The 23,315-nt window shown below is 38.0% G+C and overlaps 1 protein-coding gene across 3 annotated transcripts in view; it reads left to right on the top strand.

Moving 5' to 3' along the window:
- Positions 1–23,315, top strand: part of UNC13B (unc-13 homolog B) — a 215,387-nt gene that overhangs the window by 54,977 nt on the left and 137,095 nt on the right. For all 3 annotated transcript variants that reach the window (XM_077756252.1, XM_077756251.1, XM_077756253.1), the window contains exons 6-7: positions 5,429–5,502; positions 19,149–19,206. In XM_077756252.1, the coding sequence (XP_077612378.1) occupies positions 5,429–5,502; positions 19,149–19,206 (132 nt within the window). The remainder of the gene's footprint in view (positions 1–5,428; positions 5,503–19,148; positions 19,207–23,315) is intronic.

Below are 23,315 nucleotides of genomic sequence, written 5' to 3'. Positions count from 1 at the left end.
TTCTGTGACTGTTTATTTTAATAACTTAGGAAATACTTGCTTTTTAGAGAACATCAATGACTTATTCTTTTGACAATTTAACATTATTTTGAAGTGAATGTATGCTTTATGATTTATCAACTTAAACACTGAAGTAACATTAATAGAAAAGCTATTTAAAATTTTTAGGGGTGCTTGGGTGACTTACTTGGTGGAGCATCTGATTTCGGCTTAGGTCACGATCTTGCATTTGTGAGTTTGAGCCCTGAGCCCCGTGTTGAGTTCTGTGCTGACAGTTCAGAGCCTGGAGCCTGTTTTGGATTTTGTGTTTCCCTCTCTCTCTGCCCCTCCCCTACTCATGTTCTGTCTCCCTCAAAAATAAACATTAAAAAAAAATACAAATAATTTTTAAAATGGAAAAATACACGTTTATGGCAAAAAATAGGTTTTTTACGTATACAGTTTTGCTAGGAAATGGATCTGTGGAGTTCCTCACACTGTCAGTCCATCCCTTAAATTAAATTAAATTAATTTATTTTTATTTTAAGTAGGCTTCATGCCCAATGTGGAGCTTGAACAGACCCCTTAGATCAAGGGTTGTATGCTCTGTAGACTGAGCCAGCCAGGTGCTCCCCCCTCCTCACTGTATTTTAAACAGACATTCTTCTCTTTCAACACTGCATCACTTATGTTGTCATTGGTGGCTGTGTACATTTCTGTCTAGATTTTGAGTTTCATGAGGGGTCTTGTGTACTTTGGTAACTCTAGAGTTTGCTTGGCACATAATAGGTTTCTGATAAATGGTTTTTTGAATAAATGTTAAGGTAAAATCTCAGATAAGTAAAGTCTGTCTTTGTGAGTTAACGTGTGTGTTAACATTGTGCCTCTGTCATAGCCCCATTTGGGATACAGTTTTAAAAAACTTAATGAAGAGTCCTTTTTTTTTCTTTTTTGATGTTTATTCATTTTTGAGAGAGAGAGAACGTGAGCTGGGGAGGTACAGAGAGAGGGGGAGGGAGAGAATGCTAAGCAGGCTCCACACTGTCAGTGCAAAGTCTGATGTGGGGTTCAGACCCACAAACTGTGAGATCATGAGCTGAAACCAAGAGTCTGAAGCCAAACCAACTGAGCCACCCAGGCCTCCCTGAAGGGTCCTTCTAAGGAAGAGCTTGCAGAATACCATATTTTGGCGAAGGAATTTTCTTTTGGGCATTCAGAAACCTGTGAAATAACTCTGTTCAGTTATATACTATTATCTTTTGGAAACAGTAATGTGTGGGGTGCCTGGGTGGTTCAGTCAATTAAACGTCTGGCTTTTGATTTCAGCTCAGGTCATGATCTCCTGGTTTGTGGGTTCAGGCACCATTTTAGGCTCCATGCTGATAGTGTGGGATTCCTTCCCTCCCTCCCTCCCTCCCTCCCTCTGTATCTCTCTGTCTGTCTCTCTCATCTGTGTATTCTCTCTCTGAATATAAACAAAAAAATAGTAACATGATTTTTTTATTATGTGGAAAGTTCAGAAAATACAGATTTGCAAAAGGGACATTAAAATTTCTAACCTTACCAATTGGAGATGTGTTTTACATGTTGATATGTTTCATTTCTTTAATTTTTTTATGCACATAATATAGTTTTTCCTATAAAATAGCACTGTATATATTACATTCTAACCTATTTTGTTAACTAATTATATAAATAAGTGCATATAAAATAAATGCTATTCCTTTATAATATTTTCCATGATTGATTTTATTTTATTGTATGAATACACAATGATAATAAAAGTAGCATTTGTTGACCAATTACTGTGTGTCAGTAGGTATATCACTAAGCATTTTTTTACAGATTTCCTCATATAATCATCATTTTAATCCTTTGAGGTGGACCGAACTATTATCTCTGTTTTGGAGATAAGGAAGCTGAGGCACAGAATATTTAAGTCTTTTGCCCAAGGTCACATAGCTAGTAAGTAGTAAAACCAGGATTTAAACTCCAGTGATTTGGCTTTGGAACTTGGGCTTTTAATTTAAACTATAATACATTTAACCATTCCTCTTGCTAGGTATTTTGATATTTCAAAGTTTGTCCTGTTTTAAACAGTACTGCAAGAAACATCCTTGTAGCTCTGTATTTTTTAAAAACTATTTTGAGGGGTGAGGCAGTGCACAGTGGTTTAAAAAGTTAAAAATTCTGTCTTCATCACAAATCTGTTGTTTTCCTTATAGACTAACATGATTAGTACTTTCTTGTTTATCTTTCCAGAGCCAGTCTTTAAATAACAAAAGTGTATGTATAAATTTCAACCTCTTTTAAAAATACAAATAGTAGGGGCGCCTGGGTGGCTTAGTCGGTTAAGCGTCCGACTTTCGCTTAGGTCATGATCTCGCGGTTCGTGGGTTCGGGCCCTGCGTCGGGCTCTGTGCTGACTGCCAGCTCAGAGCCTGGAGCCTGTTTCAGTCTGTGACTCCCTCTCTCTCTGACCCTCCCCTGCTCACGCTGTCTCTCTCTCTCTCTCCTAGAAATAAATAAAACTTTAAAAAAAGAAATACAAATAGTAGGGGTCACCTGGGTGGCTCAGTCGGTTGAGCATCTGACTTCAGGTCAGGTCATGATCTCATGGTTCGTGCATTTGAGCCCTGCATCAGGCTCTGTGCTGACAGTTCAGAGCCTGGAACCTAGTTCAGATTCTGTGTCTCTATCTACCCCTCCCTGCTCGTACTCTCTCTGTCTCTGTCTGTCTCTGTCTCTGTCTGTCTCTGTCTCTGTCTGTCTCTGTCTCTCTCTCTCTGTCTCTGTCTCTGTCTCTCTCTCAAAAACAAACATTAAAAAAAAGGATATTCTAACACATTTGCTGCACCTTGCTATTACCATTTAACAACGTACTTTGGTGAATCATTATACATCAGAACATATAAACAGCTCTTCCTCCCCTTTCATCTCTTTTTAACAAGTGTAGAGTACCCCATTTTATGGATAAGAAAGAACTATATAAATTAGGTTGTAGGTTACTTGAAGGTTTTATTATAAAACTTTGAAATGTTGCCACTAGTTGCTGAAGAGCTGTTTGAGGGGAAGGAGGTGAACATTTGGACCAGAGGATCAAAGGAGAAAGGGCAGGATTTGATTTCTTCATGTGGACTACTGGAGAATATATCTGTTTAAATATTTCTAAAGTTGATCTGATCCATATGTTGCCTAAGTGTTTCTCTTTTGTGTTAGATATAGAGATCTACTTGATTTTATTTTTATTATTTTTACTGAAATTTTTTAAGTTTATTGACTTTTTGAGAGAGAGAGAGAGTGAGCAAGCAAGCGGGGGAGAGGTAGAGAGAGAGGGAGACCAAGGATTGGAAGCAGCTTCCCCCCTGACAGCAGAGTGCAGCACAGGGCTAGAACTCATGAACCAGGAAATCATGACCAGAGGTGAAGTTGGTTGCTTAACCTACTGAGCCACCCAGACGCCCCTTACTTGATGTTTTTAAAAGATCTTTTTTTGGAAGTTGTCACAGTCTTATTTTATGGATTGATTCTCAGTTTTAAATACATAGAAATGAGGATATAACAGTTTTTCTTAACTCTTTTTTAAAAACCTTATTTATTTTGAGAGAGCATGAATGCACCTGACTGGGCGGGTAGGGGCACAGAAGGAAGGAGAGAATCTCAAGTGGGCTATAGGCTGTTAGCACACAACCTGACCTGGGGCTCGATCCCACCAACCTCAAGATCATTACCTGGGCCAAAATCAAGAGTTGGACACTCAACCAACTGAGCCACCCAAGTGCCCTGAGAGAGAGAGAGAGAGAGAGAGAGAGAGAGAGAGAGAGAGTCTTAAGCAGCCTCCACGCTCACTGCAGAGCCTGAGTTAGAGCTTCATGGCCTGAAGTAAAATTAAAGAGTCAGATACTCAACCAACTGAGCCACCACGGTGCCCCTTCCCCCCCCCCTTTTTTTTTTATAGTAGCCATCCTAATGTGTGTGAAGTGGAATCTTCTTGTAGTCTTGATTTTTTTTTTCCTAATGATCAGTGATGTTGAGCATCTTTCTATATGCTTATTGGCTATTTGTAGATCATCTTTGCAGAAATGTCTATCAAGTCCTTTATTGATTTTTGAATTGGATTTTTGTTATGTTTTGAGTTTGAGGAATTCTCTGTTCTGAACGTTAATTCCTTATCAGATATATTTTGTAACTGTTTTCTCCCAATCTGTGGCTACCTTTGGTTCTGTTGATTCTGTCTCTTGATGCAGAATTTTTTTTTTTGATGCAGAAATTTTTTTAAAATTTCATGAAATCCAATTTGTTGGCATTTTCTGTCATGGCCTATTCCTTTGCTGTTCTTTCCAGCAGATCATTACCAGATCCAATGTACGCAGCTTTTGCCCTGTATTTTCTTCTAAGAATTTTATAGTTTTAGGTCTTCAGTTTGGCTTGATTCATTTTGAGTTAATTTTTCTATGTGGTATTAGATAAACGTCCAACTTCATTGTTTTGCACGTGGATATCCAGTTTTCCCAGCACCATTTGTTGAAAGATGATTTTCCCTATTGAATGTTGTTTTTTTTTTTCTTTTAAGATTTTGTTTAAGTAATCTCTACAACCAACATGGGCTTAAACTTAGAACCCTGTAATCAAGAGTCACATGCTCTTTGGACTAAACCAGCCAGGCACTTCTGTTATTGAATGTTCCTGGTACTCTTGTCAAAAATCATTTGTATGTGAAGGTTTATTTCTGGGCTCTCTATTCCATGTTTTATATGTTTGTGCCATGTTGTTTTGATTATTATAGTTTTGTAGTAAGTTTTGAAATTAGGAAATGTGAATCCCCCAGTTTTGTTCTTCCTTTTGAAGATTGGTTTTGGCTATTTGGGATCATTGGAATTCCCTGTGAATATTATCTTATTTTTTTTTCCCTTATGAGTTTTAGAATGGGGTTTCCTATTTCTGCAAAAGAAAATAATTGAGATTTTGATAGTGATTGCATTCAATATGTAGGTCACACTGGGTAGTATTGACATTTTAACAATGTTAAGTCTTCTGATCCAGTGGGAATAATAGAATATTATTTTATTTCCTGTGAAGATTCAAGAGCCTATTCATGTCAAGAACCAAGCCCACCAGTAAAATTAGTCCATCACTTTCTACCTTTTTAAAAAAATTTTTAATGTTTATTTATTTTTGAGACAGGTAGGCAGAGCATGAGTGGGGGAGGGACAGAGAGAGAGAGAGAGAGACACACAGAATCCGAAGCAGGCTCCAGGCTCTAAGCTGTCAGCACAGAGCCTGACGTGGGGCTCGAACTTACGGACCGTGAGGTCATGACCCAAGCTGAAGTCGGATGCTTAACCTGCTGAGCCACCCAGGTGCCCCTGATTATTTGTTAGAATAAAGGATAATTGATGCATGATTATATTATTAGCTTAGTAATGTAATTTTTTCTTTTTCATGGTAGATATCCCAGAGGAGGAAGCCAGATACTGGACTTACAAATTGGAGCAAATCAATGTCTTGGGAGCTGACAGTGAGGTAGGAATTACATTATTTACACTACAGAGATGGGAGAATATTTCGTTGTTTTTTTTTTTAATTAAAACAATTTTTTATTATAACGAGCACAGCTGGGGGAGAGAGACAAAAGGAGAGAGAACGTTAAGCAGGCTTCATGCTCAGAGTGGAGCTTGACACAGGGGTTGATCCCACAGCCCTGGGATCATGACCTGAAATGAAATCAAAAGTCAGATGTTCAACCGACTGAGCCACTCAGGCACCCTGGGGAAAATTTCTTTATAGGACACTTTGTTTTTCAAGGGAGGGGGTACCCAGGAGCATGTTGAAGAATGAAAGAATTTAAGCTGCATTAAGGAAACAAGGCAGCTGGAAGATCACTGGACATTTAGAAGGATCTATCTCCCACTTTTTCTGTTTTTCTCATTGTTCTCCATTAATGGCTGAATTGGCACTAGTCTGGTTCTAGACTCTTGGGATGGGAGCTTATACTAGGGAAACTGTTCTCTTGTTACAGAGATGAGCAGAAGGCATTTCTTCTGCTAATTTCCACATGTTCGGGCGTACAATTGACCCTTGGGCAGCGAGATTTTGAACTGTGTGGGTCTAGTTATACAGATTTTTTTCTTTAAAAAAATTTTTTTTAATGTGTTTTATTTATTGTGGAGAGGAGGAAACGGGGAGAGGGGGAGAGGGTGCATGTGAGCAGGGGAGGGTCAGAGAGATAGGGAGATACAGAATCTGAAGCAGGCTCCAGGCTCTGAGCTAGCTGTCAGCACAGAGCCCAACACGGGGCTTGAACCCATGAACTGTGAGATCATGACCTGAGCCGAAGTCGGATGTTTAACCAACTGAGCCTCCCAGGCACCACTACACAGATTTTTTTTCTGATAAATATAGTACTGTAAATGTATCGTAATGTGTGATAATGTAAATGTGCATGATTTTCTTAATATCTTTTTTCTCTAGTTTATTGTAAGAATACAGTAATATGTATAACATACAAAATATACATTGACTCTTTATTGGTAAGACTCAACAGTAGGCTATTAGTAGTTAAGTTTTTGGGGGATCAAAAGTTACATGTGAACCTTTGCTTGTGTCAATTGTTAGGGTCAATGTCCCTAACCCACCCATTGTTCGAGAGTCAACCGTAGGGGTTTCCTTGATGGCTCAGTCGGTTAAGCATCCAACTTCGGCTAAGGTAATGATCTCACAGTTTGTGAGTTCAAGCCCTGTATCTGGCTTTGTGTTGACAGTAAGGAGCCTGCTCAGATTCTGTCTCTTTGCCCCTCCCTCCCTCCCTCCCTCTCTTTCTCTCGAAATAAAACTTTTTAAAAAGTCAACTGTAAATTGTTATTTGTAGGTTCTTTCTAGGGATGCTTACATGATTACACTGTTTGGCCTTGTCTTATCTCCAGAGATAGCTCTGGTGCACAACAGGGAAAACTGACAACTCAGTCTAGGCCGTCAGGAATGGAGAATGTTTTAGTTATTGCTGGTGGAGGGAAAAGATAACATTTTCACTTTTGGACATGTTGGGCTGTTACAAAATTGGTCTGATTATAAGGTAGAATTGGAGTGCCAGTAGTTATTTCAATGGAAATGTCTGGTAAGCACCTTCATGAAAGAAAGAAAGAATATGAAGCTCAGGGTTAGATAGGGTGAGGAGCTATTGACATAGGATTCATGAACATAATGGTAACATTTGAAGTCCCAGGAATAGAAGAACTCAAAAATGTAGAGTATGTAAAAAGTATTTTTAAAAAAATTTTATTCTAATGTGAGAGAAAGAGCGTGCGTGTGAGAGAGCACAAGCGCACCCACCTGCCACCTGTGCAGGGGAGGGGCAGAGAGAGAGGGAGACACAGAATCTGAAGCAGGCTCCAGGCTCTGAGCATTCGACACAGTGCCCGATGCGAAGCTTGAACCACGCATGGACCATGAGATCATGACCTGAGCCCAAGTTGGGCACTTAATTGATTGAGCCACCCAGGTGCCCCTGTAAAAGGTATTGAAGAACAAGGACAAAACCTTGGAGAACATCAAATATAGAATATGGAAGAAGAGATGGAGAAGGAACTGTCTGAAGAGAGCAAGTAGGAGGAAAGAAAAAGATTCATGGAATAAAGGGTAAAAGGGTTTTAAAGAAGAAATTCTTGATACTCTCGAATGTTAATGAGAACAAAGATGATGAGTAATGAAATGAGCTGTCACATTTGGCAATTACTGACCAGTATCTGTAGATTAGTGCAGGATGCCAAAATGCAATGTTTTGTTGAGTGTATTAGTTTCCAAGGGCTGCCATAGCAAAGTACCACTAACTAGGTGACTTAAAGAAATAGTTTATCCTCTCACAATTCTGAAGGTTAGAATTCTGAAATGAAGCTCTTGGCAGGGTCAGTTCCTTATGGACATTCTGAGTAACTGTCCCATGGCTCTCTTCTGCCTTCTGGTAGTTTTCAGTAGTTCTTGCTGTTCCTTGACTTGAAGACCCGTTGTTCAAATTTCTTCCTGTTGCCACTGCCTCCTTGTGTGTCTCTATTTCTCATCACAATGTGTTCTCTTTGTGTGTCTCTGTCCAAATTTACATTTATTTTGTAAGGGCAATAGTCACTGAACTAATTTGATTACATCTGCAGAACCTGATGTACAAATAAGGTCACATTCGTAGGTACTGGGGATTAGAACTTCAACATTGTTTTGGAGGAACACAGTTCAGCCCACAGTGAGGTAAATCATAGGTAAGAAAATGGAATTTGTGACAAGGGTCAGAGTTTTTTCTTAATTCACCTGAATCCTCTGTAGACTATTATTTAAACTATGTAATTCTTATGGCCAAGCCAGCACCTCAACTCTTCTTTGTTAAAAGTTCCAGTCTTCTCTCCTTGAGATTGCCAAATCCACTCTATCTTTGTATCACTTTACCCTTTGTATTTTGTTTGTTTTCCCATAGCCTGGGTGTAGAGTGGTATACATTTTACAAATTCCTATCTTCTTTGTTTTCTTAGTAAAGAAACAGATTGGTGGGCACCTGGCTGGCTTGGCTGGTAGAACATATGATTCCTGATTTCACGGTTGTGAGCTCAAGTTCCATACTAGGTGTAGAAATTACTTAAAAATAAAATCTAAAAAATATTTTGTACTTTTGATTTTATAGACTTTACTGGATATCACTAGAGAGAATCAGATGAAGAGGTTAAAACAATAAAAAACCAAACGTAACTTACACAAATACTGAAGAATTTTGTAAGTTCTAAAAATGGTGGTTCTTGGTCTGTGGTTCTCAACTTCCTCTAAGATTTTTGCTTTTTGTTTCTATTCTAAGATTTGGAGTTCACTAAGTTTACTTCTTTCATCCCTCCCTTTATCACCTGTTGTTAATGTTTTTAATAACTTTATTGAAACATAGTTCTTAAAGTTCACACATTTAAAGTATAAAATTTAGTATATTCAGAGTTGTACATCCTTAGAACATTTGCATTACCCATAAGGAAATCTAGTGCCCTTAGCCATCATACTCCCAATTCTCTCATCCTCCTTAGTCCTAGGCACACACTAATCTACTTTCTATCTAAACATTGACTTATTCTGGACATTGCATATAATGGAATTATACACTTCATGGTTCTTTATGATTTTCTTCTTTCATTTAGCATAATATCTTCAAAATTTCTTCTGTGTTGTGGTATGTATGCTACTTCATTCTGTTTCATTGCCAAATAATATTCCTTTGTATGATTATACTACATTTCATCCATTTATCAGTTAGTGTAACAATTAGATTGTTTCTACTTTTTGGCTGTTAAGGGTAATGCTCCTATTAACATTGATGTACAAGTTTTTGTTTAGACATATGTTTTCTCTTGGGTATACACCTGGGAGTAGAATTGCTGGATCAGATCAGATGGTAACTATATTCAGCTGTTTTAGAAATTAGACTTATTTCCAAAGTGGCTGTACCATTTTACATTCTCACCAGCAGTGTACAAGAAAAGGGTTCCCTTTTCTCCATATTTTTGCTAACAGTTGTTGAATATAGCCATCTTAACAAATGTGAAGTGGTATCTTATTCTGATTGCTACTTTATTTAAAAATTTTGTTATTGAAAAGTAAGTAGAACCTGAAAAGTAAGTAGAATTACTTCTCTCTTTTTGCTGTAGTATTTTAAGACCAATCTCAGACATCATCTTGTCTCACTCACAAATATGTGAATACTTCTGCAACTTTAATATATAATGCCTTTTTTTATGTAGATAAAAAACCATACACCTTGGACACATTGCATTTAATAATTTCTTAATGTCATGTCACACCTAATAAGTTCAGATTTCCTTTGATCTCAAAGATTTATTTTCACAGTTGATTTGTTCAGTTCAGGATCCAAGCAAATTATTCACATTTAATTATTTCTAGTAAATAATTTTTATTCTGTAACTGTTTCCCCTTCCCTTGTTTTTTTTTTAATTTTTTAAATGTTTCATTTGTTTCTAGGAGAGAGAGAGAGACAGCGTGAGCAGGGGAGGGTCAGAGAGAGAGGGAGTCACAGACTCTGAAACAGGCTCCAGGCTCTGAGCTGGCAGTCAGCACAGAGCCCGACGCAGGGCTCAAACCCACGAACCGTGAGATCATGACCTAAGCGAAAGTCGGATGCTTAACCGACTAAGCCACTCAGGCGCCCCTTCCCTCGTTTGTTTTATAGAACCCTGCATATTCTGGATTTGGTTGATATCCCAGAAGTTGTATTTACCACATTCCCCTATCTCTGTTCTTTTAAACTAAAATTATATCTAATAGTTTGAGGATTAGATTGAGACTTAGATTGAATTTGTTTTTTGGTAGGGACATGGTGTCTCATCTCACTTTAGTGATGTTAAAATTCAATAGTGGAGATGCACTTATTACTTGCAGTTACTTTCACAAGAAACATCCATGTGGAAAAAAAAAATTCAAAAGTGGATTCAACTGGTGTCAGCCAGTGTTCTCCATAATAAAGCTTTCCCACCAGCCTTCCCACGTGGTTTTAGCAGCAGATAATTATTATTTAATTAGGGCTTAGAAAATGATTTTCTAATTATATTATCCTTCCACCTTTATCTACTATGATTTGTGTATGAAAAAACTTTCTCTTACATCTCTTTGGTTCACTTGTAATAAAATCTGTACAAGAAAAACCTTCTTTGTTAATTTTCTTTTTTTTTTTTAAGTTTTCTTGTTTATTTTGAGAGAGAGAGAGCGAGTGAGTGAGACAGTGTGTGAGCAGGAGAGGGGCAGAGAGAGAGGGAAACACAAAATCCAAAGCAGGCTCGGGGCTCCAAACTCTCAGCATAGAGCCCAATGTGGGGCTCAAACTCATGAACTGTGAGATCATGACCTGAGTTGAAGTTGGCTCAGACACTCAACCAAGTGAGCCACCCAGGTGCCCTTCAATTTTCAAAATAATAGGCAACTTCTCAAGGCAATGAATGTGTTTTCTTTTTTTAGTAGTGTATCATTATGAATATGAGTTTTGATACTGATTTGTTTCAACCCATTATAGTCATTATTCTTTTCGATACTAAAATAATCTCCTCTTTCGTTAGTGGTATCTTCACGTTGGCTTCTGTGTACTTTTTTCTGTTTTTATCATGTAAAAATTTTAAGGAGGCATAAAAATAGAGGGAATAATAAAATGAAACCAGTACACTTATTCCCAAGATTCAGTAATTATCAAGAACTTGTCATATAATTTAAAAAACACCATGTAGAATCTTATCTTATTCTCCGGTGTGTATTTAATAGTTCTCATCCACAGGAACCCCCTTGGGTCAGAAGTACCAAGTCAAGACTGGATTAGGGATCTGCCACTTGGCAGAGTTGGATTGTACCACTTTTTATTACTTTTCCTTCTCATGGACTGTTTTTCACTATTACAAATGTATGCTGCAGTGAAGATCTTTGAGCCTATTTCTCTGTGTTTATGAATGAGGGATTCTTTGGATATATATGCCCAGGAAGTAGAATTGCTTAGTTGTGGGATATGCTCTGTTCAGCCTTACTAGATATTGCTTAATTGTTCTCCAAAATAATTGTACCAATTTACATTACATTTCCAGCTTCTTTATATACTTACACTTGCTACTACCAGATTAAAAGCATTTGCTAATTGGGGCACCTGGGTGACTCGGTTGAACATCTGAGTTTGGCTCAGGTCATGATCGTGCAGATTGCAAGTTCGAGCCCCATGTCAGGCTCTGTGCTGACAGCTCAGAGCCTGGAACCTGCTTCATATTCTGTGTCTCCCTCTCTCTCTTCCCCTCCCCTGCTGTCTGTCTGTCTGTCTGTCTCTCAAAAATAAACATTAAAAAAACTAAAAATATAAAAGTATTTGCTAATCTAATGATTGTAAAGCATTATTGTTTTCATTTCCATTTGTCTGTTTATTGGTGACATGCAGTCATTTATTCAACAGATAACTTACCAAGCACTAAATATCAGCCACTGTTTTTAGATGCTTGGTAAACATCAGAGGTTAAACAAAGATCCCTGTTCCCATGGATCAAGTAGGAGATAGACATTTAGCAGGAAATGTAGTAAATACAGTAAGTGTTAAAGTATTCCTAATCATTATGAATGGTATATTTAAAAAGTACATTTTCTAATAGTTCATTGCTGTTATAAGGCAGTGCTTTGTTGTTCATATTTTTAGTATTGATTGTATACAGCGACTTTTAAAACTTTATTTTAATTTCAGTGTAATTAACATACAGCATTATATTAGCCTCAGGGGTACAGTATAGTGATTGAACAATTCTGTGTATTACTCAGTGCTTATCATGTTAAGTATACTTTTTTTTTTTTAAAAACATTTATTACTGAGAGAGAGAGACAGGGCATGAACAGGGGAGGGGCAGAGAGAGAGGGAGACACAGAATCCAAAGTAGGCTCTAGACTCTGAGCTGTCAGCACAGACTCTGACGTGGGGCTTGAACTCACAAACTGTGAGATCATGACGTGAGCCGAAGTTGGACCCTTAACCGACTGAGCCACCCGGGTGCCCCATACTTCTTAATCCCCTTCACCTAGTTCACTCCCTCCACCTCCCCTCTGGTAACCACCCATTCTCTATATTTAAGAGTCTTTTTTTTTTTTTTTTTGTCTCTTGTTTCTTCCACATATGTTGGAAATCATGTTACTGTCTTTCTTTGACTTATTTCACTTAGCATTATACTCTGTAGCTCCATCTATGTTGTTGCAAATGGCAAGATTTCATTCTTTTTTTAGTGGTTGATTAACATTCCAGTGGAAATATATACTGCATCTTCTTTATTCATTCATCTATTGATGGACACTTGGGTTAATTCCACAATTTGGCTATTGTAAATAATGCCGCTATAAACGTAGAAGTGCATATATCCTTTTGAATAAGTGTTTTTGCACTCTTTGGGTCAATACTGAGTAGTGAAATTATTGGGTTGTATGATAGTTCTGTTGTCAGTTTTTTGGAGAGCCTCTATACTTAATACCACAGTGGTTATACTGGTTTGCATTCTCACCAACAGTGCATAAAGGTTTCTTTTTCTCCATATCCTCACCAACACTTGTTGTTTCTTGTCTTTTTGGTTTTAGCTGTTCTGACAGGTGTGAGGTGATATCTCATTGTGGTTTTGATTTGCATTTCCTTGATGCTCAAATGATGTTGAACATTTTTTCATGTGTCTATTGGCCATCTTTGTTATCTTCATTTTTTTTTTCTTAATTTGAACTTTATTTTTAATGTCAAGTTAGCTAACATACAATGTAGTCTTGGCTTTAGGAGCAGATTCCCATGATTCATCTCTTTCATACAGCATCCAGTGCTCATCCCAACAAGTACCTTCCTCAGTGCCCATCACCCATTTTCCCCAGCCCTCCACCCCATCAGCCCTCATTTTGTTCTCTGTATTTAAGAGTCTTTTATGATTTGCCTCCCTCTCTGTAATTTATTTTTCCTTCCCTTCCCCTATGGTCTTATGTCAAGTTTCTTAAATTCCACATCTGAGTGAAATCAGGGTATATTTTTCTTTCTCTGACTGACTTATTTCACTTAGCATAGTGCCCTCCAGTTTTATCCACATTATTGTAAATGGCAAGATTTCATTCTTTATCATGGCTGACTGATATTCCTGTGTGTGTGTGTGTGTGTGTGTGTGTGTGTGTGTGTGTACACACACCACATATTCTTTATCCTTTTATCAATTGATGGACATTTGGGCTCTTGCCATAATTTGGCTATTGTTGATAGTGCTGCTATAAACATTGGGGTACATGTGCCCCTATGAATCAGCACTCCTGATTACTCCTTTACTTTGGGTAAATTCCTAGTAGTGGTATTGCTGGTCATAGTGTAGTTCTATTTTTAATTTTCTGAGGCACCTCCATACTGTTTTCCAAAATGGCTGTACCAGTTTGCATTTCCACCAACAGTGCAAGAGGGCTCCCCTTTCTCCACATCCTGTGTATTCTTTTGGATGAAAAATTCTGAATATATCTGTTAGGTCCATCTGGTCCGATGTGTCATTCAGAGACATTGTTTCCTTATTAATTTTTTGCCTAGATGATATGTCCATTGAGTATGATTATTAAAGTCCCCTACAATCATGGTATTATCTATACATTTATTTATGTTTGTGATTAATTGATTTATCTCTTTGGTTGTTTACTTCTTGGGGGCATAAACATTTACAATTCTTAGCTCTTCTTGATGGATAGATCCCTTAATTATGATATAATGCACTTCTCTTATTACAGTCTTTGGCTTAAAATCTAGTTTGTCTGATATAAGTATGGCTACTCTGTGGCTAAAATGAACAAATCACGAGACTCTAGATGCTGGCGATGATGTGGCAGCACCCTCCTACACTGTTGGTGGGAATGTAAACTGGTGCAGCCCCTCTAAAAAGAAAAAAGTGTGGAGTTTCCTCAAAAAAATTAACAATAGAACTCCCCTGGGACCCAGTAGTAGCACTGCTAGGAATTTACCCAAGGGATACAGGAGTGCTGATGCATGGGGGCACATGTACCCCAGTGTTCATAGCAGCACTCTCAGCAATAGCTAAATCATGGAAAGAGCCTAAGTGTCCATCAACGGACGAATGGATCAAGATGTAGTTTATCTATACAATGGAATACTACATGGCAATGAGAAAGAATGAAATCTGGCCATGTGTAGCAACGTGGATGGAACTTGAGGGTGTTATACTGAGTGAAATAAATCAGGCAGAGAAGGACAGCTACCATATGTTTGCACATATAGGTGGATTAGGAGGAACTTAACGGAGGACCATGAGGGAGAAGAACGGGGAAAATAGTTGAGAGGGAGGGAGGCAAACCATGAGAGATTCTTGAATGCTGAGAACAAACTGAGGGCTGATGGGGGTGGGGGAGAGAGAAAGGGGAGTAATGAGCATGGGGGAGGGTACTTTTGGTATGAGAACTGGGTGTTATATGGAAACCAACTTGACAATAAACTAAGAAAAAAAAAGTATGGCTACTCTGGCTTTCTTCAGAAATCCATTAACATGATAGATGGTTCTCCATCCCCTCACTCTTTTTTTACCTTTTAATTTTTTAAAAGTTATTTTTTAATTTACATCCAAGTTAGTTAGCATATAGTGCAACAGTGATTTCTGGAGTAGATTGCAGTGATTCATCCCCTATGTATAACACCCAGTGCTCATCCCAACAAGTGTCTTACTTAATGCCCCTTACCCATTTAGCTCATCCATCCTCCCATAATCCCTCTAGCAACCTTCTGTTTGTTCTCTATATTTAAGAGTCTCTTATGTTTTGTCCCTCTCCCTGTTTTTATATTATTTTTGCTTCCCTTCCCTTATCCTCCTCTGTTTTGGAACTTAAATTTCTCATATGAGTGAAGTCATGATATTTGTCTTTCTCTGACTAATTTCGCTTAACATAATACCCTATGGTTCCATCCACATAGTTGTAAATGGCAAGATTTCATTAATTTTGATTGCCGAGGTATACTCCAATGTATGTATATACCACATCTTCTTTATCCATTCATCCATTGACCATCCCCTCACTTTGAATCTGCAGGTGTCTTCAGGTCTAAAACGAGTGTTGTAGGCAGCCTATAGATGAAGCTTGTTTTTATATCCATTTTCATACCCTTTGTCTTTTGATTGGGGCATTTAGTCCATTTACATTCAGAATGATTATTATAAGATAGGATTTAGTGTCATTGTGTTATCTTTAGATTTCTTATTTATGGTGATGTGTCTGGTCCTTGGTAGTCTTTGCTGCTTTCCACTCACAAACCCCCCCTTAGAATCCTTAGGATCTCCTGCAGGGCTGGTTTAGTGGTCATGATCTCCTTTAGTTTTTGTTTGTCTGGAAAAGCCTTTCTCTCTCCTTCTATTCTGAATGACAACCTTGCTGGATAAAAGATTCTTGGCTGCATGTTTTTCCTATTCAGCACATTGAATATTTCTTGCCACTCCCTTCTGGCCTGCCAAGTTTCAGTGGACAGGTCTGCTACTACCTTTACGGATCTACGCCTGTAGGTCAAGGCCCATTTGTCACTAGCTACTTTCAGAATTCTCTTTATCTTTGTATTTTGCCAGCTTCACTATAACATATCGTAGCATTGACCTGTTTTTGTTGATTTTGAAGGGAGTTTCTCTGTGCCTTCTGGACTTGGCTATTTCCTTCCCCAGATTAGAGAAGTTCTCAGTTATAATTTGTTCAAATAAACCTCCTGTCCCTTTCACTCTCTTCTTCTGGAACTCCTTTGATACAGATATTGTTTTGTTTTATTGAATCACTTAGGTCCCTAAGTCAGTCTCCCCTTGTGGTCTAGTAATTTCTTTTCCCTCTTTTTTTCAGCTTCATTATTTTCCATAATTTTATCTCCTGTTTAACCTATTCTCTCCCCTGCTTCTTCCATCCTTGCTGCCACTGTGTCTACTTTACTTTGCATCTCATTTATACCATTTCTGAATTCATCACTATGACTATTTCTTAGATCTTTGACCTCTGCAGCAATTAGGTTCTTTGCTGTCTTCCATGCCATATTCAAGCCCAGTTATTACTCTTATGACTGTTATTCTCAATTCTTGTTCACATATATTGTTTATATCTGTTTTGAGCGATTCTCTGTCATTTCTTCCTGGAATTTCATTTGAGGGGAATTCTTCTATTTCATCATTTTGGCTAGGTTTCTGTCTTGTACATGTTTCAGTAGCTTATGTGTCCTACACCTATGAGTACTACTATGTTAAAAAGCTTTGGTTCAGAGAAAGTCCTGTACCCCTGGAAACTCCGATGTTTAGCTCCTAGGGCTAAACATTTTAAGGCTGTTTGCAAAGTAGATAGTGGCTCTCTCCATATTTTTCATTCCCCAGTCTGTGGTCTGGATTGGTTTTTCTCTTGTCCAAATATAATACCCCTATTCCACAGTCTTTCTTCCTTTTGTCTCTCTGCAGGAGTTTCCCCCCTACACTCTGTTCCTATTCGGCCCGTTTTATCTCTCCAAAATTGCAAACATGCACCTCAGTCCTGCCAAGCTGTCTTCCTCCATCTGAGTCTCTAGGGAGGGCCCAAGTCAGGGCCTGCGGCTCCACTCAGCTACTGTATGTCATCTTTGGAGAAATGTCTGTTGGTATCTTTTCCGTTTTTTAACTTTGTGCGTGTGTGTTTGTGTGTGTCGAGGTGTAGGAGTTCTTTATATGTCTTGCATACTAACTGCTTCCTAGATACATCATTTGCCAGGCACCTGGGTGGCTCAGTCAGTTGAGCGTCTGACTTCGGCTCAGGTCATGATCTCATGGTTCGTGGATTCGAGCCCCACGTTGGGCTCTGTGCTGACAGCTAGCTCAGAGCCTAGAGCCTGTTTCAAATTCTGTGTCTCCCTCCCTCTCTGACCATCCCCTGCTCGCGCTCTCTCTCGCTCTCTCTCTCGCTCTCTCTCTCTCTCTCAGAAATTAATAAAACATTAAAACAATTTTTTTTAGATCCTTCATTTGCAAATATCTGCTCTTATTCAGTAGGTTCATTTTTTTGATTCTTTGCTATGTAGAAGCTTTTTATTTTTACTATTTTTATTTTTTAAAAATACTATTATATTGTTTAAGTTATACCTGACTTCTGATTAATCCCTATTGGAAGCAGTAATAGCAGTATTTACCTCTGATATTTGTATCATAGCTTATTGCTTGTAAAATACTTAACATATAATAGTATATTTATGTACAAAAAGTGTTTTGTAGTTTGGATCCAGCTACTTGAAATGCCCTTTACTGCTAATACTTCTATGTAAGTTGCCATAAACTTTTGTGTGGATTATTGCAGTGGTTAGTCTTTGCCTCTTATTCCCTCTGTATAGTTCACCTCAAACAGCAGCCAGAAGGATTTTTAGAGTGGAATAAAGTCATATCCATCTTGCGTTTAAAATTATAAGTGGCTTCCTCATACACTAAAGTCCAAACTCCTTACCATATTATACAAACTCTATCAAGACCTTTGTACATGAGGGGTACTCAAATATCTGTTGAATGAATGACTCATATATTGGCAGTGTTAGCTCTCTCTTGCCTAGTACGTCAGAGCATAGTAATTAGTAGAGTCAGGATGAGAACCTCAAATATTTTTTTTTAAATTTTTAAATGTTTTATTTATTTCTGAGAGAGAGAGAGAGCGAGCACGAGCGAGCATGAGCAGGGGAGGGCCAGAGAGAGAGAGAGAGAGAGAGAGAGAGAGAGAGAGAGAGAGACACAGAATCAGAAACAGGCTCCAGGCTCTGAGCTGGCTGTCAGCACAGACCCTGATGCGGAGCTCAAACCCACGAACCGTGAGATCATGACCTGAGCTGAAGTTGGACGCTCAACTGACTGAGCCACCCAGGCGTCCCGAGAACTTCAGATCTTCTATTTGCAAATTGTTGGACCAAATTACATCTTTTCAATGGAATCCTCCCAGTAAGCTCTGAACCAAACTATTCTGTTTTCAGATTACATATCTGTGTTAACTTGTTTATGCCTTTCTCTTCTTGTTTTGCCTTTACAAACCCTGCCCATCCTCAAGACCTGCATTTAGTTCCCCCTTTTATAGAACTTTTTTTTTAAAAAATGACTTCAGTACTCTATTTGTTTTTTCTAGTTGTGATGGTGGTGTTGGGTTGGGGAAGCTAGAAGTAAGTGGGAAGGGGACACTAGTAGGAATTAGATGTTGTATTACATGCTGAAATGAGTAATTTGACTTTCCACATGATCTTGTGAGGGACAAAACACTATTATATTTGTAAAGATGAGAAAACTCAGTTTCAGAGAAGTTGTCAGTTCTCTCACCCAAATGGGGAAATCAGCCCATAAGCCCTCTAAGGCTTCCAAGACTAAGGCTTCTACAGCTGCCTGGCAGAGCATGTTCCCTAGGTCAGAACAGCCTCCCCGCTATCCCGCTTTAGCCTGTTACATCAGGCCAGTCCCATATTTCATAGTCTGGCATATATATCAGGATCACACAGGGAAATCAGGATGATCTGTTTCTGTTCAATAAAAATTTGACTCTAGTCAAATGCTAAACCGTTTTAGGTGTAGCTGTGATTGTTTTTGTTTTGTTTTGCCTTGTTTCCTGCTTTACTTGAGGCTCTTACCTGGGGTTTTTTTTTTCTTTCTCCTTTCTGCTTCTAGTATTCTATTCAAGAAGAAAGCCAGAGGAAGCCTTTGCCCACTGCTGCCGCCCAGTGTTGTAAGTGAGAAATTTGTCTCTGAACCTCCTTAATCACAGCTTTCTTTCACTTCTCCAAACATGGCTTTTTTTTTTTTTTTTTTTTTAATTGGGGAGGGGGGAGAAGTGATGTGTGCAAACGGAAGATACTCTGGAAGCACATGTATTCAGGCCAATATCTCCAATAGTTATCTGACCATTAGCTTTAGGAAGAGTCCTTTTGGTTTTGTGTGGTTATAGGCAGGGCATTGGTGCTCATCTTTAATCTCCATTTGCGAGCTTTTACTTCTGGAGGAATGTTTTTTCTCATTCTGTCTCCTTTGTCTGTTACTGTTCTTTAATTTTTAAAAATGTTTTATTTATTTTTGAGAGAGAGAGAGAGAGTACGAGCAGGGGAGGGGCAGAGAGAGAGAAAGGGAGACGGAATCCACGAAGTGGATTCCAGGCTCTGAGCTGTCAGCACAGAGGCGGATGTGGGGCTTGAACCCACGAACCATGAGACCTGACCAGAGCCAAAGTCAGATGCCCAACTGACTGAACCACCCAGGTGCCCCTGTTACTGTTCTTTAAAGCTCCATTTAAGTGTTATCACCCCTGGGAATTCTTCTTGCCATTTCCTCTTTCCCCCATGTCTTGCTTAAGTGTCTCACCTCTTCCTTTGGTAGTACTCCATCATATAACCTATTATGTATTGTAATCTATGTATATTTCTTTAACAACACAAAGTTCTTAGGGGCATAGACATTCTTCTTTTTATATTCCTAGCATCTTTCTCAATACCTGATATATAGTATAGTAAGTATATTTGATAAATGACTGAATGAGAGAACTTGTCATTTCTCTTGAGATTACTTTGCCCAGACTACGAAGATTCATTCTTGAAATGAGACCTGCATTGGCTGCCTTCTCAGTTTGTCTCAAAATAGCTTGAGGAGACACTGACTTGGAGTCTATTATTCTCTTTCAGTTTTTCAACGTGTGTGTGTGTGTGTGTGTGTGCGCGCGCGCGCGCACGCATGTGTGTACACTCTGCTGCTTTTGTGTTACTGTAGTCTTTTTCTGAACCAAATGCCAAACTGTTAACAACTGCTGGTTGAAAGTGTGGTTGTAGTAGTTATTGTAGTAATATTAATAATAATAAAAACAAAACTAACATATTTTGAAGTCTTACAGTATGCCGGATGCTGCTATAAGAGCTAAAATGTACTAACTTATTTAATCTTCACAATAACCCTAAGACATAGTTATTACTATTATCCCATTTCAGATGAAGAAATGGAGGCGTAAAGAGGTTGAGTAATTTGCCTCAAAACACATAGATAGTGAGTGCTGAAGTAATGTATCTTCTAATACAACCTGACTCGATAGTCTATGCTTGGAACCATTATAACCTTCATACTGTTTCTGAAAAGGAAAGCCTCCATTCATGGTTTGTAAATCCATTGATTGTCATCCACTTTATAGGCTACTTTCCAGATAAAAGTAAGGCTAATGACAGAGCTCAATGTTTTTTCTTCCTTCAAAGAAAATCTGCTATTTTTAATATGGTCTATTGCTAACTTTTATTGTTTTACTTTTTTGCCATGTAGGACTTAGAATTTATCATATATTAGGGGTCATAGGAGACCAGAAGAATCTGAATTTAAGACCAGTTTGTGAATTAAAGTCTATAGGTCCTTTCCAGAACTCATTGTAATGACTGATTTTGACCTTTTTAATTTTTTAAACCTTTTTCGAGGACTGCTAATAAGATGTGAAATGGAATGATTGATAGTTCACTTCCCATTCCTTCCTGCACCCATTTGATGAAGTGCAGCTGAAGTGATTAGAGAACAAACACCAAAAGAGCAGGAAGGAATAAAAGGCCATAAATAAGGTTATTAATTTTCATCTGTTTATGGGCTGATTTATTTTTCTGTGAAGAGTCTGTTCCTGTCTTTTTACTATTCCCTCATATTTTTTTTTGTTTTGAAAAATTGTAAATGGAAAAGTTGAACAGTTTAATGAGCACCATTTACCCGTTACTGGATTCAGTGGTAAACATTTTGTCACACTTGCTCTTCCTTATCACCACCTCTCTCTCATGTATCTCCCTCTGTATGTACATACACAAATATACACATATTTTCTGAATCATTTGGTTATAATCTTCAGACTTCATGACATATCAGCATTGTATCTTCTTAGAGCTAGGACAGTCTACATAACCAAAATACCATGATTAGAATCAACAAATTTAATGCTGTAACAATAATATCTAATATATAGTGCATATTAAGAATTCCCCAATTGTCCCCCAAATATTTTTATAGCTGTTTTCCCCCCACTATATGATCTAGTCAAGAATCACATATTTTATTTGGTTGTCCTAATTCTTTAATATCCTTTAATAATTATAAAAAACAATTCTTGACTTTTTGGTTATTTATAATACTGGTATTTCTTTTTCCAATTAGAAAATCACTTGATTCACAGTTGAATTTTCGGAAATTTATCCTAAGTAATTGAGAAGCAAAGATTTGTTTACAAAGATATTGATTATGAAATTATTTAAATAATAAAATTTGAAATGACTATAAACAGTAAATGATAATCATAAGGTTAACTATTATGCATTTATTTAAAATCATGCTTTGAATAATAAAAAAGACATTTTTATGAAACTAAGTTAAAAAGTACATAACTGTATATAAAAGTATATAAGTATATAAGTTTTATACTAAAAGTATAAAACTGGGGTACCTGGATGGCTCAGATGGAGGAACATGTGACTCTTGATTTTGGAGTTGATTTTGGAGATTACCATGTTGGGTATAGAGGTGACTTAAAAACAAAATCTAAAAACAAAGGTATATAAAACTTTGTGTGTGTGTGTGTGTGTGTGTGTGTGTGTGTGTGTGTAATTTAAGGCTTATTGCTATGGATTGAATTACACACCCCCAAAATTCATACATTGAAGCCCTAGGGTCCTGTATGACTCTTTTTGGAGATTGGGCCTCTGAGGAGGTGATAAAGGTTAATGAGATCATAAGAATGAGACCTTAATCTGATAGGGTTGGTACCCTTATAAGAGAAAAGGGCAGCAGAGTTCTCTGTGTGAGAACACACAAATTTGGAATACAAAGTTTTGTTGCTTAAGCCACCCATTCTATTGTATTTTGTTATGCTGCCTGAGCAGATTAATAGAGATTTTGGTTCCCAGAGGGGGTGTGCTGCTGCAAATAAATACCTAAAAAATGAAGAAGTGGCTTTGGAATTGGGTGATGGTGAAACCTGGAACAATTTCCCAGTGCTTACTAGAAAAAGCCAAGATTGTTGTGAAGGGACTGTTGGCAGAAATAAGGATATTGAAGGCCATTCTGGAGTAGTCTCAGATGGGAGTAAGGAACAGTTTATTGAAAACTGGAAGAAAGACAATCCTTGTTAAAAAGTGGCAATAAACTTGGCTAAATTGTTGTGTTTGTGAAAGAATTTGTAAAAGGATTTCTAAGCAAAGTATTGAAGCTGTGGCTTGGGTCTTCCTTACTGCCTATAGTAAAATGAGAGAGGAGAGAGATGAATTGAAGAAGGAATTGTTAAGTAACAGGAAACAGACTTTAGTTCTTTAGCCTATTTGTATCGTAAAAAATGAGAAAGTTTGTTTTGAAGAGAATAAAGAGATCATGGGTTTGGCTTATGGAATTAATCAGCAAACTCCGCAGAAGCCAGGAGTAGAAATGGGATATCAGCAGAGACACTGCCAGTTTCAACTAACTGGGACAAAGAAAAGGAGGCAGTGAAAACTGTAAGACTTCTTGGATTCTATAGGATCAGACCATGGTGTGATTTGGCTGTGAACATGTGTTTTTCTTGAGGAAAGGGAAGAATGACCTGGAAGGTGATTGATTCAGAGATTATCAGGGCTGCCAGTCCCAGCACAGTCCCAATGGGCAATGAATACTGTTTCCTTCTGTTTCAGAGAGAGAGAGTGCACAATGAAGAGAGCCATGGGACAGGGCCATCCTATAGAGCTGTCAGGGTGATGCTGCCACCCCAGTGGGCCTGGAAGATGGGATGTCAAACCAAAGAGAATTATTCTACAGCCTTAAGATCTAATATAATTTGCCTTGCTAGGATTTGGACTTACTTGG

Source organism: Crocuta crocuta, unplaced genomic scaffold (assembly GCF_008692635.1).
Source record: "Crocuta crocuta isolate KB4526 unplaced genomic scaffold, BGI_CrCroc_1.0 scaffold431, whole genome shotgun sequence".
Classification (NCBI taxonomy): Eukaryota; Metazoa; Chordata; class Mammalia; order Carnivora; family Hyaenidae; genus Crocuta; species Crocuta crocuta.
Note: the sequence above shows the minus strand (reverse complement) of the source record. Positions and strands in the feature narration are given on the sequence as shown.